Genomic DNA, 18,372 nt, shown 5'->3' with positions numbered 1-18,372 from the left:
GAAAATACTTTATTAACAAACTTGTACTCTTCACAGGTGTGTTATTTCTTTAATTTGTTATAGATCATCACAAAATATAATCATATTATAGACACAAATATTTGAACATACATCAGGACAGGGATAAGTATACAGAGTACATGACAGGAATATAGGTATCAGACATGGTTCTTGATGGAGGAGCTGTAGCCACTCTGAACATCATAGTACCTGGACCACAGCATAACGCCACCATATTTAGCAGAACCCTTGATTGCTGGAAGTACACTGGAAGTAAGGGCAGTTGCAGGGATGAAGCCACTGCCTGCAGCTGTTGGGGCAGCCGGTAGGCCGAGGAATATCTTGTTGGCAGGGATACTTGATGTCCACTGCTTCCATGCAGCTACAAGATTTCCAATTCCTCCAGCAGTGTATTGGCATGGAGGGTTGTTGTAGAATTGGACCCAAACATAGTCGAAGAGTCCCGATTTGAGGGCGTTTCCTATCCAAGCATCAGGAAATGGACATTGAGGCGCGGCAGTTATCAACACCTTCTTGTCGTACCCTTTAAGAAACCGGGCAAGGTCGTCCCAGTGCTGGTTTGATCCTCCTTCGATGTCAAAGTCAATGCCATCGAGCACTGCAGGACCGAGAGGGCGAGATGATGAAGTTCCCCCCAAGAAGTTGTTCCAAAGGTATGTGGCCACGTTATGCGCGTCCTGGACAGACGCAATCGAGTAGCTTCCGGCGCCACCTCCCAAAGACAACAAGACTTTGATGCCTTTGGCCTGGCATGATTTGATATCAGAGCTTAAGCCGGTGCAACCATTGCTGTAAGGATCACAATGACCAGCCAGGTTTATCATGGGGGTCTGGCCATTGCCGAAGGTTGGCAAGAAGGCTATGATGACGAATTCGTAGTTTCCTGCGGCACAAGCCTCGGCCAACGTGCCCTCGTTACCGTTCTGGCCCCAATAGACTGAAATGCTACCTGCATTAGAACCATTTGCAAGTGCTAAGAGCAATAAAGAGAAGAATGTGAGTGAGACTGGCAAGTTGAATGCCATTGTCAAGAAGGCTATGTCTATTGAACTCTTCGAGTGTTAACCAATCTATGCTTTTGATATATGCCACACAGTGCTGGTTAGAGTGCCTTTTATAACGCTAAGATAACTAACTACACACAATTTTTTAGCTTTGCCTCAAAAGTGCGTGGCTTGGCAGCTACTTTGTCTCGCGCTTCATGCTTAGAAAGCAGTCACTGATGTTGATCTCATTCATTTAAGTCGTGTAGAATACAGCACAATAATAAGCTAAGGCAAGGGTCAATTTATAATTTTCAACTTATAATTATTATGTCATGATAGTATCTTCATATAATAGCATCTTCTGATAACAGAAATGAATGATTTTAATATGTATTTTACACTAATAAATAATTTTGATAGTTGAATTAAATGTACAGCTAACAAATTCTTGTACTCTTAAACTACTACAAAAGTTTTCGATTACGGTATTACCATTGAAAACAAAATAATAAAGACGGAGGGTAATTTTAAAAAGAATTATACAAAAAAGTAACAATATCACAATCCAAAAATGAATTGGTCCCAAATCGACAAATTATAGAGTAAATACTCATAGTCGTTCCTGAGATTCATGCAAATAACCAATATAATTCTTAAAATCCCGATTTTTTCATTGTAGTTCTCCAGATAGAGTTTTGAGCACTCAAAGTGGTCCCTGAGCATATTTCTGGTGATAAGTCATCACCAGAGTGCTGACGTGGACTCGGTTTGCCACGCTGGAGGGGTCAAACGGCTAGCTGAGTTGGCTAATTTTCAATTTGTACCCACGTTGGTCCCTCCTATTATATGTAACTCTAAATCCCTAAATTTTCATACACTTCATCTCTTCTTCTTGTTCATACACTTCCGTCTGGAGCCGCTACTCATGTCAATGATGGGTGGTGGTAGCACTGCAGGTGGAAGCTCTGTTCATTCCCATCTAGCTGGAATCGGACGAGAACGCAAACGAAGAGCAGAAGATCGGGCCCGCCAAAATAGTGCGGCTGTGGTTGCCGACCGGTTCTCAGATGGTTTGGCACAGATTCGAATCCGAACAAACTGTTTTATGGCTGCCCCAATTATAATGTGGGTTAGAATAATTACTTGTATTGTTATGATTGTTCTCTCCTCACTGTTCTTCTGTTGTTCCTCTTTGAACTTTGATTGTTTGTTGGCTACAGACAAGTGCGAAGAGATGGTGCGAGCTTTTTGTGTGGGCAGATTCTGTGAATGAGGAACAAGTTGATAAGTCAGAATCTTGTGGTGATGATTATGAAGTGAAGATGAACTTTGATTGGAGGCTTCGGAGGTTGGAGGAAGATGTCCATATGCAAAAAGTGATTACCCAGTTGTTAGTGTTAGCTGTGTTTGTATTGATAGTGTTGTTGGTGATCCTGTATTGTAAATGATGAATGAGTTGGTGGTTTAGGATTCCCTGTTAGCAACAGATGTAAAAAAACTGCTTGTTGATGGAATGAAAATGTTGTTAACTATGAAATTGTTGTTATTTATGTTTGTGCATGAAATGAACCGTAATCAGTAAAGGCCGAATAAGGCAAGAAAAGTGATTGGTAAACCACAAAGCATAGTGTATTAAGATAAATTCCATTGTTTATCAAAAACCAACAAAAGACAAAGATAAAAGGTAGCCAAGGAACATGAATGCTGCTATCTGTAGTTTCATCAAAAGAAAGGCATCTCAAAATGGCCTTTGGATCACAATTCACCATCTAGTCATTGTACGAGGGAAAAGACTAATTACACAAAACAGAAACTCCTAAATAGATTTATCTAAAGTCTTCAGTTCTTCTTTCTTGGTGGCTTAAATCCTGGCATTGGGATGAACTTCATCAAGTTGACAAACTTTGTAGCTGTTGCTGAAGATGTACCCTACAAGGAGTTCACTGTTGGTGAGGTTGGCGGCAGAGAGGATCTTCTTCTTGGTGACAGTTTCGAAGGTCTTTTCAGTCCAGAATTCTATATGAGAAAAAGTTGGCATTAAGTATAATTGATCCACGAAAATAATAAAAGCCTAAAGATATAAAATTTTAGTTATCTTTTGAGAATCCTCTTACTCATAAGCAATAGGCTTAGTTATCTCGATTTCTACGGGATTACTTTTTACATTTGCTTGGCGACAACCGTCTTGGGGCTACTCAATAGGCTGCTCAGGCGCAGGATATCCTGATCCTTTTTCTTCTTCTTAGCCGCCTCGATAGCAACGGCAGCATCAGCATCCCTTTTCTTTTTGCAGCCTCTTTTCGTATGTCCCTTTTCACCACAGAAACTGCATGTAAAGGTCTCCAGCTGTCCTTGACACTAGTGGTGGCTGTGTGACTTCAAATGTAGTGTAAATTTTGATTTTGGAGTGTGATGGTACAACCTTCGGGGTGGAAGCAACTATGAGTGCATGAGTCTCAATCAGTTGGGGACTAACATCAGTATCTTTAGCATTACACCACTCTCCACCATCTTCATCCAAGTACACAACTCTGTTACCTCCCTCTAACACCTCCGACACTGATACTCCATACTCGAAATATACATCAATTATTTTCTCATTTGTCCTAGCACAATTCACCATCTCTCTTATCTCTTTGTCACTGTTTACATTTCTCAACACATTATCCAAGCCTTTTTCAGGAACATGCCACCAGCAATGCTTTTTGTCATTGTACCCAAGCTCCTTATGGTAGTTCCGTATGAAGAAGACATCTAAAGTGTTAGTGTCTAGATAACCTAAACAGGCCTTGTTGTCTGGAGAATAAATCATAATCCCTTCTACATTCTTTTTGAAGTCACTCCCATTATGAAATATGATGTCCAACCTCTCTTTCATCTGCAAGAAATTTAAAGTTTTTACTTAATACAGGCATAATTTGAAAGCCTACTAATGCATTATAAAAAAAATAACATCAACACCTCAAGAACACATTTTGAACTATTCCTGCATACATCGTTTATGATATCCCTGTTTCATTCGGGTTAAATAGAGCAACCCTACAAACCCCGGCCAACCTTCAAACCCTAGACACTACAACGACACCAAAACTCCCGAACCTCAAACACATTAACAACTTGCATATCATCAACCAACACTGAATCAAAAAATGCAAAGTAAAAAAAAAGGGAGGAGAATTCTAATCACAAAGTCGGAGCCTCTTGCTTCTGGTGACGGAGGGAAAGAACGAAAACCTCTTGCTTCTTCTTCTCTCAACTTTTTCAACCAAGTGATTAGAACCTTACGGTTACACCATTGATGAGGAGACGAAGATGAAGACTGAGGGTGGAAGAAGAAGAGACGAATGAAGTTTGTATTGGAGAGAAAACTGTTTTTCATGCTAAATAACGTCAAAATGGCATCGTTTTTGGCTATCAAGGGCGTCAAACCAAAACGACGACGTTTGGGACCCCTCCAGCGTGGCGAACCGAGTCCACATCAGCGCTCCAATGATGACTCATCACCAGAAATATGCCCAGGGACTACTTTAGGGGCTCGAAGCTCTATCTAGAGGACTATAATGGAAAAATCGGGATCTTAAGAATTACATTGGGTATTTGCACGAATCTTAGGGACTACTATGGATATTTACTCACAAATTATGATGGCAGGACAAAATGTGAGCCGTGCTTTTTTTTTTTTTTCCAATGTTAGACTGGAATCTGATATTTCTAGATGAAATTGGGAGATTATTATACTATTTGATCCATATCTTAGACAAATTATTTGAATAATTCATATTATTTTATTCTATTTATTTATAACGAATGCTAGAAAATGATTAGAATTTATTATTTTTAACCATTAGTCAGCTATCAATGTTTTAAAGTATAGGATAAAATATATTATTGGACTAAACTAAACGAATTAGATTAAAAAAATTGAGTTGATGATTAAATAATAGTCAAAAACAATAAATTTTAATAACTTTCTAATATTTATCTTTATTTATTGAATTTAGTTAACATCTATTTTTAAGATAAAAAGATAAATGTTACGATTATCAATTAAATTTTTTTATAAAAATATAAAAATTTTAAATTTTTAATATATTTATTAAAACAATTCTTAATTTAATCTCTTTAAATCTTTATCATTATCATGACTTGTGTCAAGCAACAAAGTTTCTTCATGAACGAGGAAAATCCATTAAACTAAATTCAACAATTGCGGGTAGCTAAAGCAAGGAGGAATTTAGTTGCTTGTTAAGCCTCATTATGTTACAGCTAAGCAGAAATATGAATCTCAATTGCTTGCTTAACTATGTTTAGCGAGTCATGGAATAGATTCATTGTTAGAGGCAGAACATGTTTTAGCCTTTACATGTCCTACGGAAATTATTTCGTTTGCTTAGTGTTACATAGCAATCGTTCCTCTCAAATTTTTTTTAATATTTGATAAAGTATGATTTCTCATTTTATATTTTTTAAATAAAATAAAAAATATATAAAAAAAGATATTTAATAAAAAATTGGAAAGGTACAATTTCATACTTCATGTCATTAGCTATTTAAAGCCCGTTTGGAACCCACAACAGTTATTTTTTTTTATTTTTGAATTATGAAAAGTTACTATAAGTGTGTTTGGCACTATTTTTAAGAAAAGCTTTTAACTTTTCGAAAAATTAATTCATAGTTCTTGAAAGAAGTAGAAATATATGACTTTCTCTTTTTTGATAAGTCATTTTATTATTTCCGTAAAAAAAATTGATTTCAAAACAAAAAAAATTTACTTTTGTTCTTGATTCTGTGAAAAAATGTTTCCTGTTTCTGCTGGAAATACTGGCCCTCCACCCTCCATTTTCTAGAAGCACTGGCCTTCCACCATCATCCTCACACGCAATGTTCCATCTACTGGAAGTGTTGGCCTTCCACCACCATTTTCACGTAATGATTCATCTGTTGGAAGTATTGACCCTTCACCACCATCTTCTGTTCCATCTGAACCAGCATATATTCCTTCCAGGTATTTCTTTTTTATCATTTTATCATTCTATTTTTATTATTAAATTTGTATTGAATATTTTGTATGCTATGAAATCTTAGTTTTAATTTTATTTTTTTATATGTGATTTTAATTTTATTTTTTTTATATGTGATTTTATTTTTATACAACTTGCTATTATTTTTATAATTAGTTTTATAATTTTCTTTTTTTTATGTTCTTCCCCAACAAATTCATGAAAGTGGCAAGTCCGGAAGAAAATTTAAAGCTGATTGGAATGAACGAAATACTATTATATTCATGAAAATATGTAAAGAAGAGATGGTGGCTCGAAATAGACCTGGAACACATTTTAACAAAGTTGGTTGGGCAAATTTAAAAATAAAATTCTTGAAAGAGACTGGTTTAAATTATGAGTCTAAACAATTTAAAAAAATTTAATATCCATTTTCTTATGTCAAAAAAATTATATTTTTTGAGTTATTTATCCAAACGCTACAATTTTAAAATAAGTACTTCTATAATTAAAAATCCAAATACAAAATAACTTATTTATAAGCTACTATTAATAAAAGTTCTTATACTTTAACCTTCTTTTTCAAAAGAATTTATTTAAGTTATTTATCCAAACTGAGCCTTAATCATGAACACCGACTACTCTTTGTGCATTTATTAATTAGACATCACAAATATAGATTCAAATTCAATTATCAGTAATCTAGTTATAAGGAAAAAGTTTGGAACCAAATTTAGGACCAAAATCAGCTAAAATTTTCCGTTTTTAACTTTATTTAACGAGATGAATAAAATTTAATTGTAATCCTTTCACGCACGCGCCTATGTTTTTTTACTGTAATATTTAATGTATATAAAAGCATTAATGGCATATATTAAATAACATATTATAAATACATACATTTATTAATTTATATTTTTATTAAATGAATACACATCATTTATATTTATGATAGTTAATTTATATTATAATAACAAAAACACATTTTTTATTTATTATATAACATCTATAAATTCATACACATAATTTTTATAACTAATATATTTTTACGATTAATATTATTTAATTTTAAATAATTTAAAATTTTGTTTCATGTTTTTCAATGTGAAAATGATTTATTTTTATTCATATATATTTTTAAATTTTACTATAATTAGATTTGAAAAAGAAAATGTTAAATACCTAAATTAATTTATTCAATTTATAAATTTATTCATAACATCCAAAAATTCATACACATAATATTCATAATTAGGTAAAATACACATAATATTTAAAATTTTATATTATAACATCCATAATTTCATACTCATAACATTCATAATTTCATACATATATAATATTCATAATTAACAAATTTTTATAATTAATATTACTAAATTTTAAACTATGTGTCTTGTTATATATTTTAGATTATCTTACATGTACATCAAAGGGTCATAATTTAATATTTTTTATTTATTATTTATACATATGCTTATTTATTGATTTTAATATGACGAGTTAATAATTACTTTTAAAATTTTATTTCTTACTTTTTGTTTAGATTTTATTTTTTATTTTTTAATTTATAATAGTTTATATGTAAAATATGAGTTGTATAACAGAAGTTGTTAAATTCTCTAATTTAACATCCGTATTTTTATACGTATAATATTTATAATTATATATATAATATTCATAATCAATAAATTGGTGTTAATTTATTATCATTTATTATTTTATTTTGTAAGTCATGAACCAATAATTTTAGATATTTTTAATTTTTAACAAAATAAAAATTTATCAAATTTAAGATTTTTTTATTTTTTATAAAATATTTTGAGGTAATTTAAGATTTTTTAAAATTGAAAATATAAAAATTTAAAATTTTTATTTGAGAGAAAAAATGATCAAATTATAAATGTATATAATAATAATGAGAGAGAAATTTTTGGGATGTGATTTCTATTAAATTTAGAATTAACTTTTAGTATAATTAAATAAAAAAATAATTAATTATAAAAAAATTAATTATATTAATTAAATTAGAAAAATAATTTACACTCTCTTATAAATATAAATATTATTAATTATATATCTTTATTTATTGTATATAATGTTTTGGGTATGTAAGTATGCTTTATCTTTGCTAGTTTACTACTTAAGAGGTTATACATTGATCGAACGATGAAAAATGATACGAATCAAAGTATGAGCATTTTTCTTAATAGTTTTTTAATGTAATAAATATATGGAAACTTATATTACATATATACTAGTGCATTATTTAGTAGTAAAGTGTTTATTAATTCACTCGTTTATTTATTGTATATAAAATCAATAAAAAAAATTAGTTGAAATGACAAGTGATCTATAACTTAATTGAAAGGTGTTGGATTTAAGTATTGAAAGTAACAAAAATGTATATATAATAACAAATATTTAAAAATAAAAATTAGACACCAATCCTTCCTACATTCTTATTATATATACAAAATATAAGTATAGATATATTTTTTGAGTGTTGAATATAAGTGTCTTAAAAATACTATTTAAAGATACTTAACAAAAAAATTATTAAAAATACTTTCTTTTTATTTTTTACTTTCTTAATTATTCCTCTTAAAACAGTGTTTAATAAAATTTATATTTTTAATACAAATTCCCATTTGTAAACCAAGTAAAATTCTCTTGCACAATTACTAGCAATATTTTTAGGAACAAAAAATGAGAATTGCTTAGAATGTAATGCTGCCAAGTGCCTATGTAATGAATTGAATCACTAGTAGTATTAGTGAATTAAGTATTAACACACACAACACAAGAATAACATAAGTGTAACGCGAAACTCCCAGAAGAAACGTTTCGTTTCGTTTTAGGTCGTTTCGCCATTATAAACCACAATTTCGAGAAACAACAGCACCCAAGCCCAAGGGTCCCATCATCAGCATCATCATCATCTTCTTCATCTCCGACACACACCCGAAAAAAAAAAGTCCAATCATTCAAAGTTTCCAAAATCAATTTATTATTAAATCCTGCCCAATGATTCATCAACATCCATAAATTTCTCTTTAAAGAGAGACAGAGAAAAAGAATCCAATTTTTCTTTTTGACCCGATTTCTTTGCATGCTCATTTCTGGTGCAACCTCATCGATCTCGGGGTTTGAGTAAATCTGAAGAGGGAAGGGTTTTGGGTCGCAGGAAAGGTTCGACTTTTGGGGGGGAAGTGGGAGAAGATGAGTAACCAGAGGAAGAGAAATTTTCAGATAGAAGCTTTCAAGCATAGGGTTGTCATAGATCCGAAATATGCCGACAAGACATGGAAGATTCTCGAACATGCTATTCATGAGATTTACAATCACAACGCCAGTGGTCTCAGCTTTGAAGAGCTTTACAGGTTTTCTCCCCAATTTCTTCCCTTTCCCCTTAAAATAATTTTGGTTTCTTTTTTTATTATTATGTATGCCTTAAATGATTGATGCGTATTATGTAGATAAGGTACTGAGTTCCTCTTGATGATTATATGATTCTAGTTATTATTATTATGTATAAAAGAAAAAAACAAAACTAGAGGAGATTGGGGATTAGGGATGTTGCTCATAGAGGTGTTGTTCATGTTTAGATTAAGGTATTGTCTATTGCCTGTTCACATACTCAGCATTAGGAATGTTCATCAAACGATGATTTACCTTAGAAATAAATTCATTGTTTTTTGTTCTATTTATGCATGTAGTGCTATGATATGCCGATTTCGCTCTCAAACATTTAGTTGTTGAGGGTGAGCTACATAGATGTTGATATATGTTGTTATTACAATTCACTAATCATGACTTTGGCTGTGCCCTTTTGTCAGTACCTGTAGTTAGACTCGTTGTCTTTGCCCTTTCTTATTTTCTTTTTTTGTAGTTTTGATAGCTCATCAAATGGTAGTTTTGAAAATCAAAGTGATGTCACATGGTGATTAAGCATGGATTCTGTATTGCCTAAGTAGTAACTCTCTTGGGCGTAGTGAAGTGTACAGCATGTTTGTGTATGACAAATATGGGTTGGATTTTTTATCATGTATTGGAGGGACTAAAAATGTGTTTATATCTTTTTGGTTTTCATAAGGAAAATCGATAGTTCTTTTAATATCACCCTTCTATTTGTGTGTGGATTTAGAAATGCATACAATATGGTGCTTCACAAATTCGGTGAGAAGCTGTATTCAGGACTGGTTGCTACCATGACTGGACATCTAAAAGAAATAGCCAAATCTGTTGAAGCTGCTCAAGGAGGTTCCTTTCTGGAAGAACTGAACAGAAAATGGAATGATCATAATAAGGCATTGCAAATGATTAGAGACATACTTATGTACATGGACAGGACTTATATACCAAGCACCCAGAAGACCCCTGTTCATGAACTCGGCTTGAACCTTTGGAGAGAAATCGTTATTTATTCCAATCAGATCAGGAATCGGTTACTGAACACACTTCTGGAATTAGTACATAGTGAACGCACTGGGGATGTTATTGATAGAGGGATAATGAGAAATATAACAAAGATGCTCGTGGATTTGGGTCCTTCTGTTTATGTGCATGAATTTGAACTGCATTTTCTTCATGTTTCAGCTGAGTTCTACCGGGTAGAATCCCAGAAATTCATTGAGTGTTGCGATTGTGGTGATTATTTGAAGAAAGCTGAGAGGCGTCTGAATGAAGAAATAGATAGAGTGAGCCATTACTTGGATCCCAGGACTGAAAAGAAGATCACTAATGTGGTGGAGAAGGAGATGATTGAAAATCACATGCTTAGATTAATCCATATGGAGAATTCTGGATTGGTACACATGTTTTCTGATGATAAATATGATGATTTGGGTAGAATGTATAATTTGTTCCGTCGTGTTCCCGATGGTCTCTCAAAAATTCGAGAAGTCATGACTGAACACATCAAAGAAACCGGCAAGCAGCTTGTTAATGATCCTGAAAGGTTGAAGGATCCTGTAGAATTCGTGCAGAGGCTCTTAGATGAGAAGGACAAATATGACAAGATTATCAACTTTGCATTTAACAATGACAAATCTTTCCAGAATGCTTTGAATTCCTCCTTTGAATATTTCATTAACTTGAACCCTCGATCTCCAGAGTTTATTTCGCTGTTTGTTGATGATAAACTTCGTAAAGGTCTGAAAGGGGTTAGTGAGGATGATGTAGAGGTTACCCTTGACAAGGTGATGATGCTATTCCGTTACTTGCAAGAAAAGGATGTTTTTGAGAAGTATTACAAACAGCATCTGGCAAAGCGACTTCTGTCAGGAAAAACCGTTTCTGATGATGCAGAGAGAAGTCTCATAGTTAAGCTCAAGACGGAATGTGGTTACCAGTTTACATCCAAATTAGAGGGCATGTTTACAGACATGAAAACCTCCCAGGACACTATGCAGGGCTTTTATGCCAGCCACCCCGAACTTGTTGATGGTCCTACACTTACTGTACAGGTCCTGACAACTGGGTCGTGGCCAACTCAGTCCAGTGTTACGTGCAACCTGCCAGCCGAAATGTCTGCCCTTTGTGAGAAGTTTCGATCATATTACCTCGGAACCCACACCGGCCGGAGATTGTCCTGGCAAACTAATATGGGCACTGCAGACTTAAAAGCAACCTTTGGGAAAGGTCAGAAGCATGAGCTAAACGTATCCACTTACCAAATGTGTGTTCTTATGCTTTTTAATAATGCGGACAGACTTAGCTACAAGGAGATTGAGCAAGCGACTGAGATTCCTGCTTCAGATCTTAAGAGATGCCTGCAATCGTTGGCTTTAGTTAAAGGAAGAAATGTCCTTAGGAAAGAGCCTATGAGTAAAGATGTTGGGGAGGATGATGCATTCTTTGTTAATGACAAGTTCAGTAGCAAACTATACAAGGTGAAAATAGGAACTGTAGTTGCACAAAAGGAATCGGAGCCTGAGAAACAGGAAACTCGACAGAGAGTGGAGGAGGACCGGAAGCCACAGATTGAAGCAGCCATAGTGAGGATCATGAAATCTAGGAAGCAACTTGATCATAATAACCTTATAGCCGAGGTCACAAAGCAGTTGCAATCACGATTTCTTGCGAACCCAACCGAGGTAAAGAAACGGATAGAGTCCCTGATTGAACGGGACTTTTTGGAGAGGGATGAAAATGACAGAAAACTGTATCGGTATCTTGCCTAGAATTGGTGAACTCTTTTGTTTTAGTTTGAGTTACAGTGACCCAGATGTTGTATCTTTATAAACTAGGTGAGAAACTTGCCCTTTAATAGCTCCATTGATTTTCAATGTATATTGATTTGTTTTTCCCCCTCCAGGTGCTGTTTCTTCATTGTTATCTGCATCACAATTCGGACAAATGTCTTTGGGTGTGAGGAAGTTCTAACATGTTTTTCGGATTAAGTTTTTACTTCTTGTTACTGATAGCATCCAATGAAAGTGGAGGAACCATGCCCTATTATCACTAAAATTTTGGATCAAAGTCCAATTTATGTGCTTTAATTTTGTTATATTATCAAAGAATTTGACTTAAATGGCCATCATTCAAATTTGATACCTAAAGCCTTCAATCAGATGGTTTGGTTGTCTGACAATGTTGCAGATGCTGCTCAACAAGATACAGGTCCTGTTTGTCAAGGGAGCCGATTCATGATGTTCTCTTGTTAGTTAGATTCAAGTATTATGAAAGATAATGACTTCTTTGTGCATGGATCACAGTTTTGTTTTTGTCTGTCGGTCATTATTTGTGTGAAGTGGCACGCTGCTTAGTTCTTACTTCTTAGCCTAAGAATCTTAGGCATCTTGTTATATTATTCTCTTTGCTTTGTTGTTGCTCTTCTATTTTAATTCGAGTTAATAGTCAAAATGGTCCTGAAAGATACCTCGACTTCCATTTTTGTCTCTGAAAGATAAAATTAATAAAATTCGTCTCTGAAAGATAACCATCTTGATCGCGTTAGTCCTTCCGTCATCTCCTGCGCTGAGGTGGTTAACGCTCGCTTACATGGCCTGTTAACTACCAGCATGGCACTCGCTTAGTGTACCCTCTTATTACTGATAAGATAAATTTATTAGATCAATTTAAATCAGTTCCTAAGTCCATGGACCCTAATCCCAAATTCAATCATTGGTTGCTTTGGTACTCTTGTCTCTCTTCCTCAAGATTTTGAGTTTTTGTACAGATCTGGCTCAAATCTAGAATCTATAGATGATGGTTAATATGCATTTGTGGAATTTATATGTGAAAATATGGTGTCACTAGGCGCTTCTAACTTGCAAAGTATTGTTGGAGATAGCAGCATACTTCCTTTCTATCTTGAACAGGTAGTTAGTTATTAGTTATAAAATATTGAATTAGATGTTCAGTTGGTTTCTCTTTGACAAATTTGTCATATATTCTTGTTTTTAATCTAACATCATTCATACATCTGTTTGACTTTAGTTCTTGTGAAACTTGACTGAAAGGATAATTGCATCTTAACAGAATATCCTGGCTTTCTAATACATTTACAAAATTTCATATAATCTTAAGTTGAAAGTGCTCTGATGTCCATAGCATAGTTTGGGAGATCTAGTGTGTTTATTTACTCTTGCAATGTTATATGCAGGGCATTGCCAATACCATTGGATGTTTGCAAAGGGAAGGTTGTTTGCTTCGAGGAGAGCATAATCTTCTAGGTGAAGCTTTTCTTGTGATGGCTTCTGTTTCTGGGTAATAATCGGATATAACAGATAATTCTATCAATATTCCTTTCATTTTGGTGTAAAGTCAGTCAAGATATCAATTAACATTTTCTTGTTATTCCTTAATTGCACAGGATTCAACAGCAGCAAGAAGTTTTAGCATGGTTATTGGAACCTTTGAGCCAAGAGTGGACACATTCGGAATGGCAGGATAAGCACACATACATATTTACAAGAAAGGGAGAAATTTTTTTTTTTTTCATTAGAATTCATAATTTATGAGGAAAGACTTCAATGGTATTCCCCCTTTATTGTGTTGTTTTTGCAATAAGTGTCTAAAAAGACCAAAACATAAAAATTCCTGGTGAATAGAAGAAAGTTCTATATCTCAGAGACTATGACGTCTTTCTTTTGAGGAAGTTTTTGAATTGCTTCAATGGTTGAATTTGGGATTAGAGTTCATAGATTTAGGAAGTGATTTGAATTAATCTAATAAACTTATCTTATTATTAACAAGAGGGTACATTAAGCTGCCATACTGGCAGTTAAAAGCCATGTCAGTGAGCGTTGGCCACCTCAACGCAGGAGATAATGGAAGGACTAATACGATCAAGTTGGTTATCTTTTGGAGACGAATTTGATTAATTTTATCTTTTGAGGATGAAAATGGATATCGAAATATCTTTTAGAGACGATTTTGATTATTAACTCTTTTTAATTCTTTGGTAGAGAGATAAATTCTTAATTATTCTATGGTATTAAAATGTCTCTTTTTTTCTGGCTTGTGAGGTATAAAATGTGTCTATCATGGGTAGTCGGGTAGAGATAATATTCTCAATATGTTTTTCTTTTTTTTCTTTCGGGTGAATAATATTCTCAGTGTATATATATATATATATATTTGGTAAAATATTCTCAATATTACTAGCACGGTAGCACCCTTATTGTGTTGAATCTTGAATGGTTGTTGATTTTGTTATATAGATCCTTGAATTATTGGATACCAGTTATAAGAAATCCGGGCCTTAGGTTCTACTGTAGCCCACTAATTGAATTGAGTCCGTTGCCTCTCAACAATTTTTTTTGTGGGCCAAAATTCAAACAAAATATCGTCAAACAGAAAAGTATGTGTTGTCGTCGGCTAATGTAAAACAACAACTTTCCCGGTCCAAAAAAAAAAAAAACAACAACAACTTTGAAGGGACTAATTTGAACAAACATAGGTCCAGAAGTGTATGTAACTATGTATAGAATTTGGTTGCAATTCTAAGAGTTGAGTTTAAGCAAAAGTTCGGGTACAAGAATGAAATATGGTATTATATGTACCTAAATACCTATACAGGGATTAAAGGGTATGCCACTATGCCACTATGCCCTGCATGCTTTTTGATGATTTATAATAATCTGTAGTGTTGTGATATTGAACTTATAATTGTTTGTACTTGTAATTTTCATTAATGAAATTCTATTTTTCTGTCTCAAGAAAAACGTTCTGAGGAAATCAACAAAACATTTCAACCAGGAGAGCACATTAGATAAAAATAGATAAATAATTAGAGAGAAATATCTAAAAGAAATAAAGAATTATGAATAATGCGATAAAAAAAACTAAACACAAATATGTTTAAAGAAAAATTTGTTTATTGCAAACATCAGACATAATAAAGCAAAATAAAATCATTGGTTGTTTTTAAAAGGGGAATGAATAGGAAAACCAGTAACAATATACGTTTGATAAGTCAGGGATCTGAAACCAGTAATCCCAATGGCCATGGACCAATTCCAAAGACTAGTATACCGCAATCTCAAATAAATATCTGCTAAGTTTCTTCCACATTAAGACTTCGAATGTACTAAGTATTGGAAATAGTCAAATACTACAGCATCATTGGATATTCTTGAGCATTTGTTTCTATTAAATAAAGGAGTGTAGTTGATTAGTTGCCCAAATTTATGGAAATGACCACTCCATCGTTTACGAATACTTATCTTATCACGTTAACAAGTGGGAATCTATCTTAATTTGCATTGCCCTTACTGTTCTTATTATTGTATTTGTCTTCTTGTGTAGAATTAGCAAAACCCGCCAATTTTTTTCACTTTCTTCTAACTAACTACATTCATAAAAGGAAAAGATTTTATTATTGAATGAATCATCGCTCATAATTTGATACATTCCCGATAGACGTATAATCCTAATCTCGCTCCAATTGCCCAATTCAGAAAACAAGGGGCAAATAAAACTAACACCACAAGGTGTTTGATAATATGCTCCAGAGAAGTCACAATTGTCAACTATGCTGTCTTCAACCATGAGTGTGGAAAGCCTCCCATAGCAAATTCTGGGGAGGGATAGTGTGGTCCCTGGCTTGCAATGCAGCAGTTCTTAGGGTCTTTAGAGTCCATAGATTGGCCTCAAAGAAAGATAAACTCCTATAAGGCAAATTATGCTTCTTGCAAAGATCAATCACCAATGGTGAAACTTTCCTCAATTGTGCCCTTGGCAATCTTGGAAATAAATGGTGCTCAAGCTGGAACTGCAACCCACCAAAGAACCAATCCATCCAAGATGAGCAAGAGATATCCAGTGTCCCACTCGTCTGCTTCTCGAACCAATCGTTCCCACTCGGCGGCCCAACATACACATTTGCCGCAAAATGGTTGAGGCAAAATTGGAGGTGCTGAATTGAGCATGCAGCCATACTTGCAACCACAAACATCACTCTCTCCGGCCAATTTGGCAAGCATGAAACAAGGAGTGGGAACCAAGTCCAGAACACAAGGATTCCAGTTATGTTGTAAGCTCTATCCGGGACATTACGCTGCCTCGAGAACAATAGCAGAAATGTCTGAAGGTAAAGGTTTACCCTTGCAAAGCACAACACCGGGTAGAAAGTCCAGTGCTGGTAACTCACCAAGAACCTAGACAGAGCATCAAACTTGAGGTATCTACCATAGAAGTAAGATTTCATAGAGCTGAAGAACCGTGAAGACACGGCAAAAACCGGAATGTGTTGTAGATCAGGATCATAGTCAAGACTATTGCAAGCAATGTGGTGTGCATTGTGAGTCCACTTCCACCATGCAATGCTTATTCCAGTCAAGCAATTCCCACAAAGGATCTGTGCAAACTTGTTGTATTGGCGGCTTGACATAACTTCATAGTGTCCAGAATCATGTCCAACATATGTGCTCTGCATCCAAAGCAAACCAAGCAAAAGGGCAGATCCCAGATGAGCCCAGACGCTAGTGCAGCTCAAGACACCGTAGATCACAATGGCAAACATGACAACAACTGAAGACAGTGTGTATAGAGTAACATGTTCCTTCTTCTCAAATAGCCCCATCTTCACAAACTCGACCCAGAGTTTCCTGTAATCCTTGGAGACCTCAGAGACATTGAAGTCTTTGAGGTGGTAGCCGGTGAAGAACTTGTCGAGATATTGCCACGCTGTGCCAGGATGATAAGCGATGAACGCATCGGTTACGTCCTGGCCAGCAAGGTTTGTAATGGGAACATCACCGCCAGGGTGATCCTTGGCCCAATCTGTGACGTTGTAGACTTTCCCCTGGATCGAAATCCACAAGTCCCCTGGCTTGTTATGCTCCTTCAGCTCCTCCGGGGTCATGTACTTCTTCTCAACAACCTGCATGATCTTGATCCTAATATTGATATTGATTATGATGATGATGAAGCCAAAACTATGCCCATGGTTGTCAAACTCCTTTACTCTCCTGCCACAGTATCATGTAAATAAATAAATAAACTTGCGCTAAAGATCAGCATTCAAAGTGATATATATATCCATAACGCATGTTTTAAATATAAGCATAAGCAGTTTCGTAATCATGATAACATCAGCATCCTAATTCTTAACAAATATAACAGCCTCCTCCTAATTAATAGCAAATTTCAGTTTGAGAATCAGAATAACTGAAATAACAACGAAACCGAATTCAATGTACCTGAAGTTCTAAAGTGGAGAAGATGGATCAGATCAGCAGGGGGTCGAGAAAGCGAACAGAGAACAGAGAAGAAAGGAGGTGTAGCGGTGAATGAGATTGAGTGTGCGGCGGCAAGGCAGAGAATGAGAAAGAAAGGGGGCGGCAGGAACGCCGAATCTGAACCTAAAACCCCGTTTTTCTCTCTCCCTCTCTCTCTCTCTCGGGGAAAAATGCTTGGGATCTCCTAGGTAGATTTATTTATAACTTGTATATTAAATTAAACGATTTAGAAAGTAACCAACCAAGGTGGAAAGAATATGCTTAAGAAGCAAAACACCAGCGAAGAATGAGGGTGTGAATGGGTGGGTGGGGCACAGGCTAGTTATGGTAAAGCGCGTTGCAACGTATTGAGAGTGGGTTAAAGTCGATGCTGAGATATTTTGGGGAACGGAGAATGTGATGCTCTCACCTCTCAGTCTCGCTCTCACACATCACATGCGGAAGCTGACACTACCATGCTCATGCTGTGCCAGCCTGCACTTTCATTAATTTATTATTATACACACATTAACACCAATATAATAACATCACAAATCAAATTGCATACATGATAAACAACTCATCTCTAATATAACATGTAAAATATCCAAATATTACATTTTTATTTTTAAAGAATGAAATGTATTTTAAAAAATTAAATATTATTTTTAATTTAATTTTAGTATACATCTATCA

At 34.6% G+C, this 18,372-nt stretch overlaps 4 protein-coding genes across 4 annotated transcripts; 2 read left to right on the top strand and 2 right to left on the bottom strand.

Moving 5' to 3' along the window:
• Positions 1–32: 32 nt before the first annotated feature.
• LOC107481159 (acidic endochitinase) lies at positions 33–1,142 on the bottom strand. The gene has a single exon (XM_016101376.3). The coding sequence runs from the start codon at positions 1,044–1,046 to the stop codon at positions 159–161; it is 888 nt and encodes a 295-aa protein (XP_015956862.1). The 5' UTR covers positions 1,047–1,142; the 3' UTR covers positions 33–158.
• A 7,751-nt stretch (positions 1,143–8,893) lies between these two features.
• LOC107481227 (cullin-3A) lies at positions 8,894–12,325 on the top strand. Its single transcript, XM_016101450.3, has 2 exons — positions 8,894–9,390; positions 10,155–12,325. The coding sequence occupies exons 1-2, from the start codon at positions 9,230–9,232 to the stop codon at positions 12,190–12,192; spliced, it is 2,199 nt and encodes a 732-aa protein (XP_015956936.1). The 5' UTR covers positions 8,894–9,229; the 3' UTR covers positions 12,193–12,325.
• A 292-nt stretch (positions 12,326–12,617) lies between these two features.
• LOC127745696 (protein HASTY 1-like) lies at positions 12,618–14,065 on the top strand. The gene is made up of 3 exons (XM_052259059.1): positions 12,618–13,332; positions 13,617–13,720; positions 13,827–14,065. Exons 1-3 carry the CDS (start codon positions 13,258–13,260, stop codon positions 13,972–13,974), a joined length of 327 nt encoding a protein of 108 aa, XP_052115019.1. The 5' UTR covers positions 12,618–13,257; the 3' UTR covers positions 13,975–14,065.
• A 1,746-nt stretch (positions 14,066–15,811) lies between these two features.
• LOC107481228 (delta(8)-fatty-acid desaturase 2) lies at positions 15,812–17,953 on the bottom strand. The gene is made up of 2 exons (XM_016101451.3): positions 17,659–17,953; positions 15,812–17,427 (listed from the first exon to the last, which is right to left on the bottom strand). Exon 2 carries the CDS (start codon positions 17,343–17,345, stop codon positions 15,999–16,001), a length of 1,347 nt encoding a protein of 448 aa, XP_015956937.1. The 5' UTR covers positions 17,346–17,427; positions 17,659–17,953; the 3' UTR covers positions 15,812–15,998.
• Positions 17,954–18,372: the final 419 nt, after the last annotated feature.

The sequence above is a fragment of the Arachis duranensis genome, chromosome 3 (assembly GCF_000817695.3).
Source record: "Arachis duranensis cultivar V14167 chromosome 3, aradu.V14167.gnm2.J7QH, whole genome shotgun sequence".
In the NCBI taxonomy this organism is placed as follows: domain Eukaryota; kingdom Viridiplantae; phylum Streptophyta; class Magnoliopsida; order Fabales; family Fabaceae; genus Arachis; species Arachis duranensis.
This window is presented reverse-complemented; position numbering and strand designations above follow the sequence as displayed.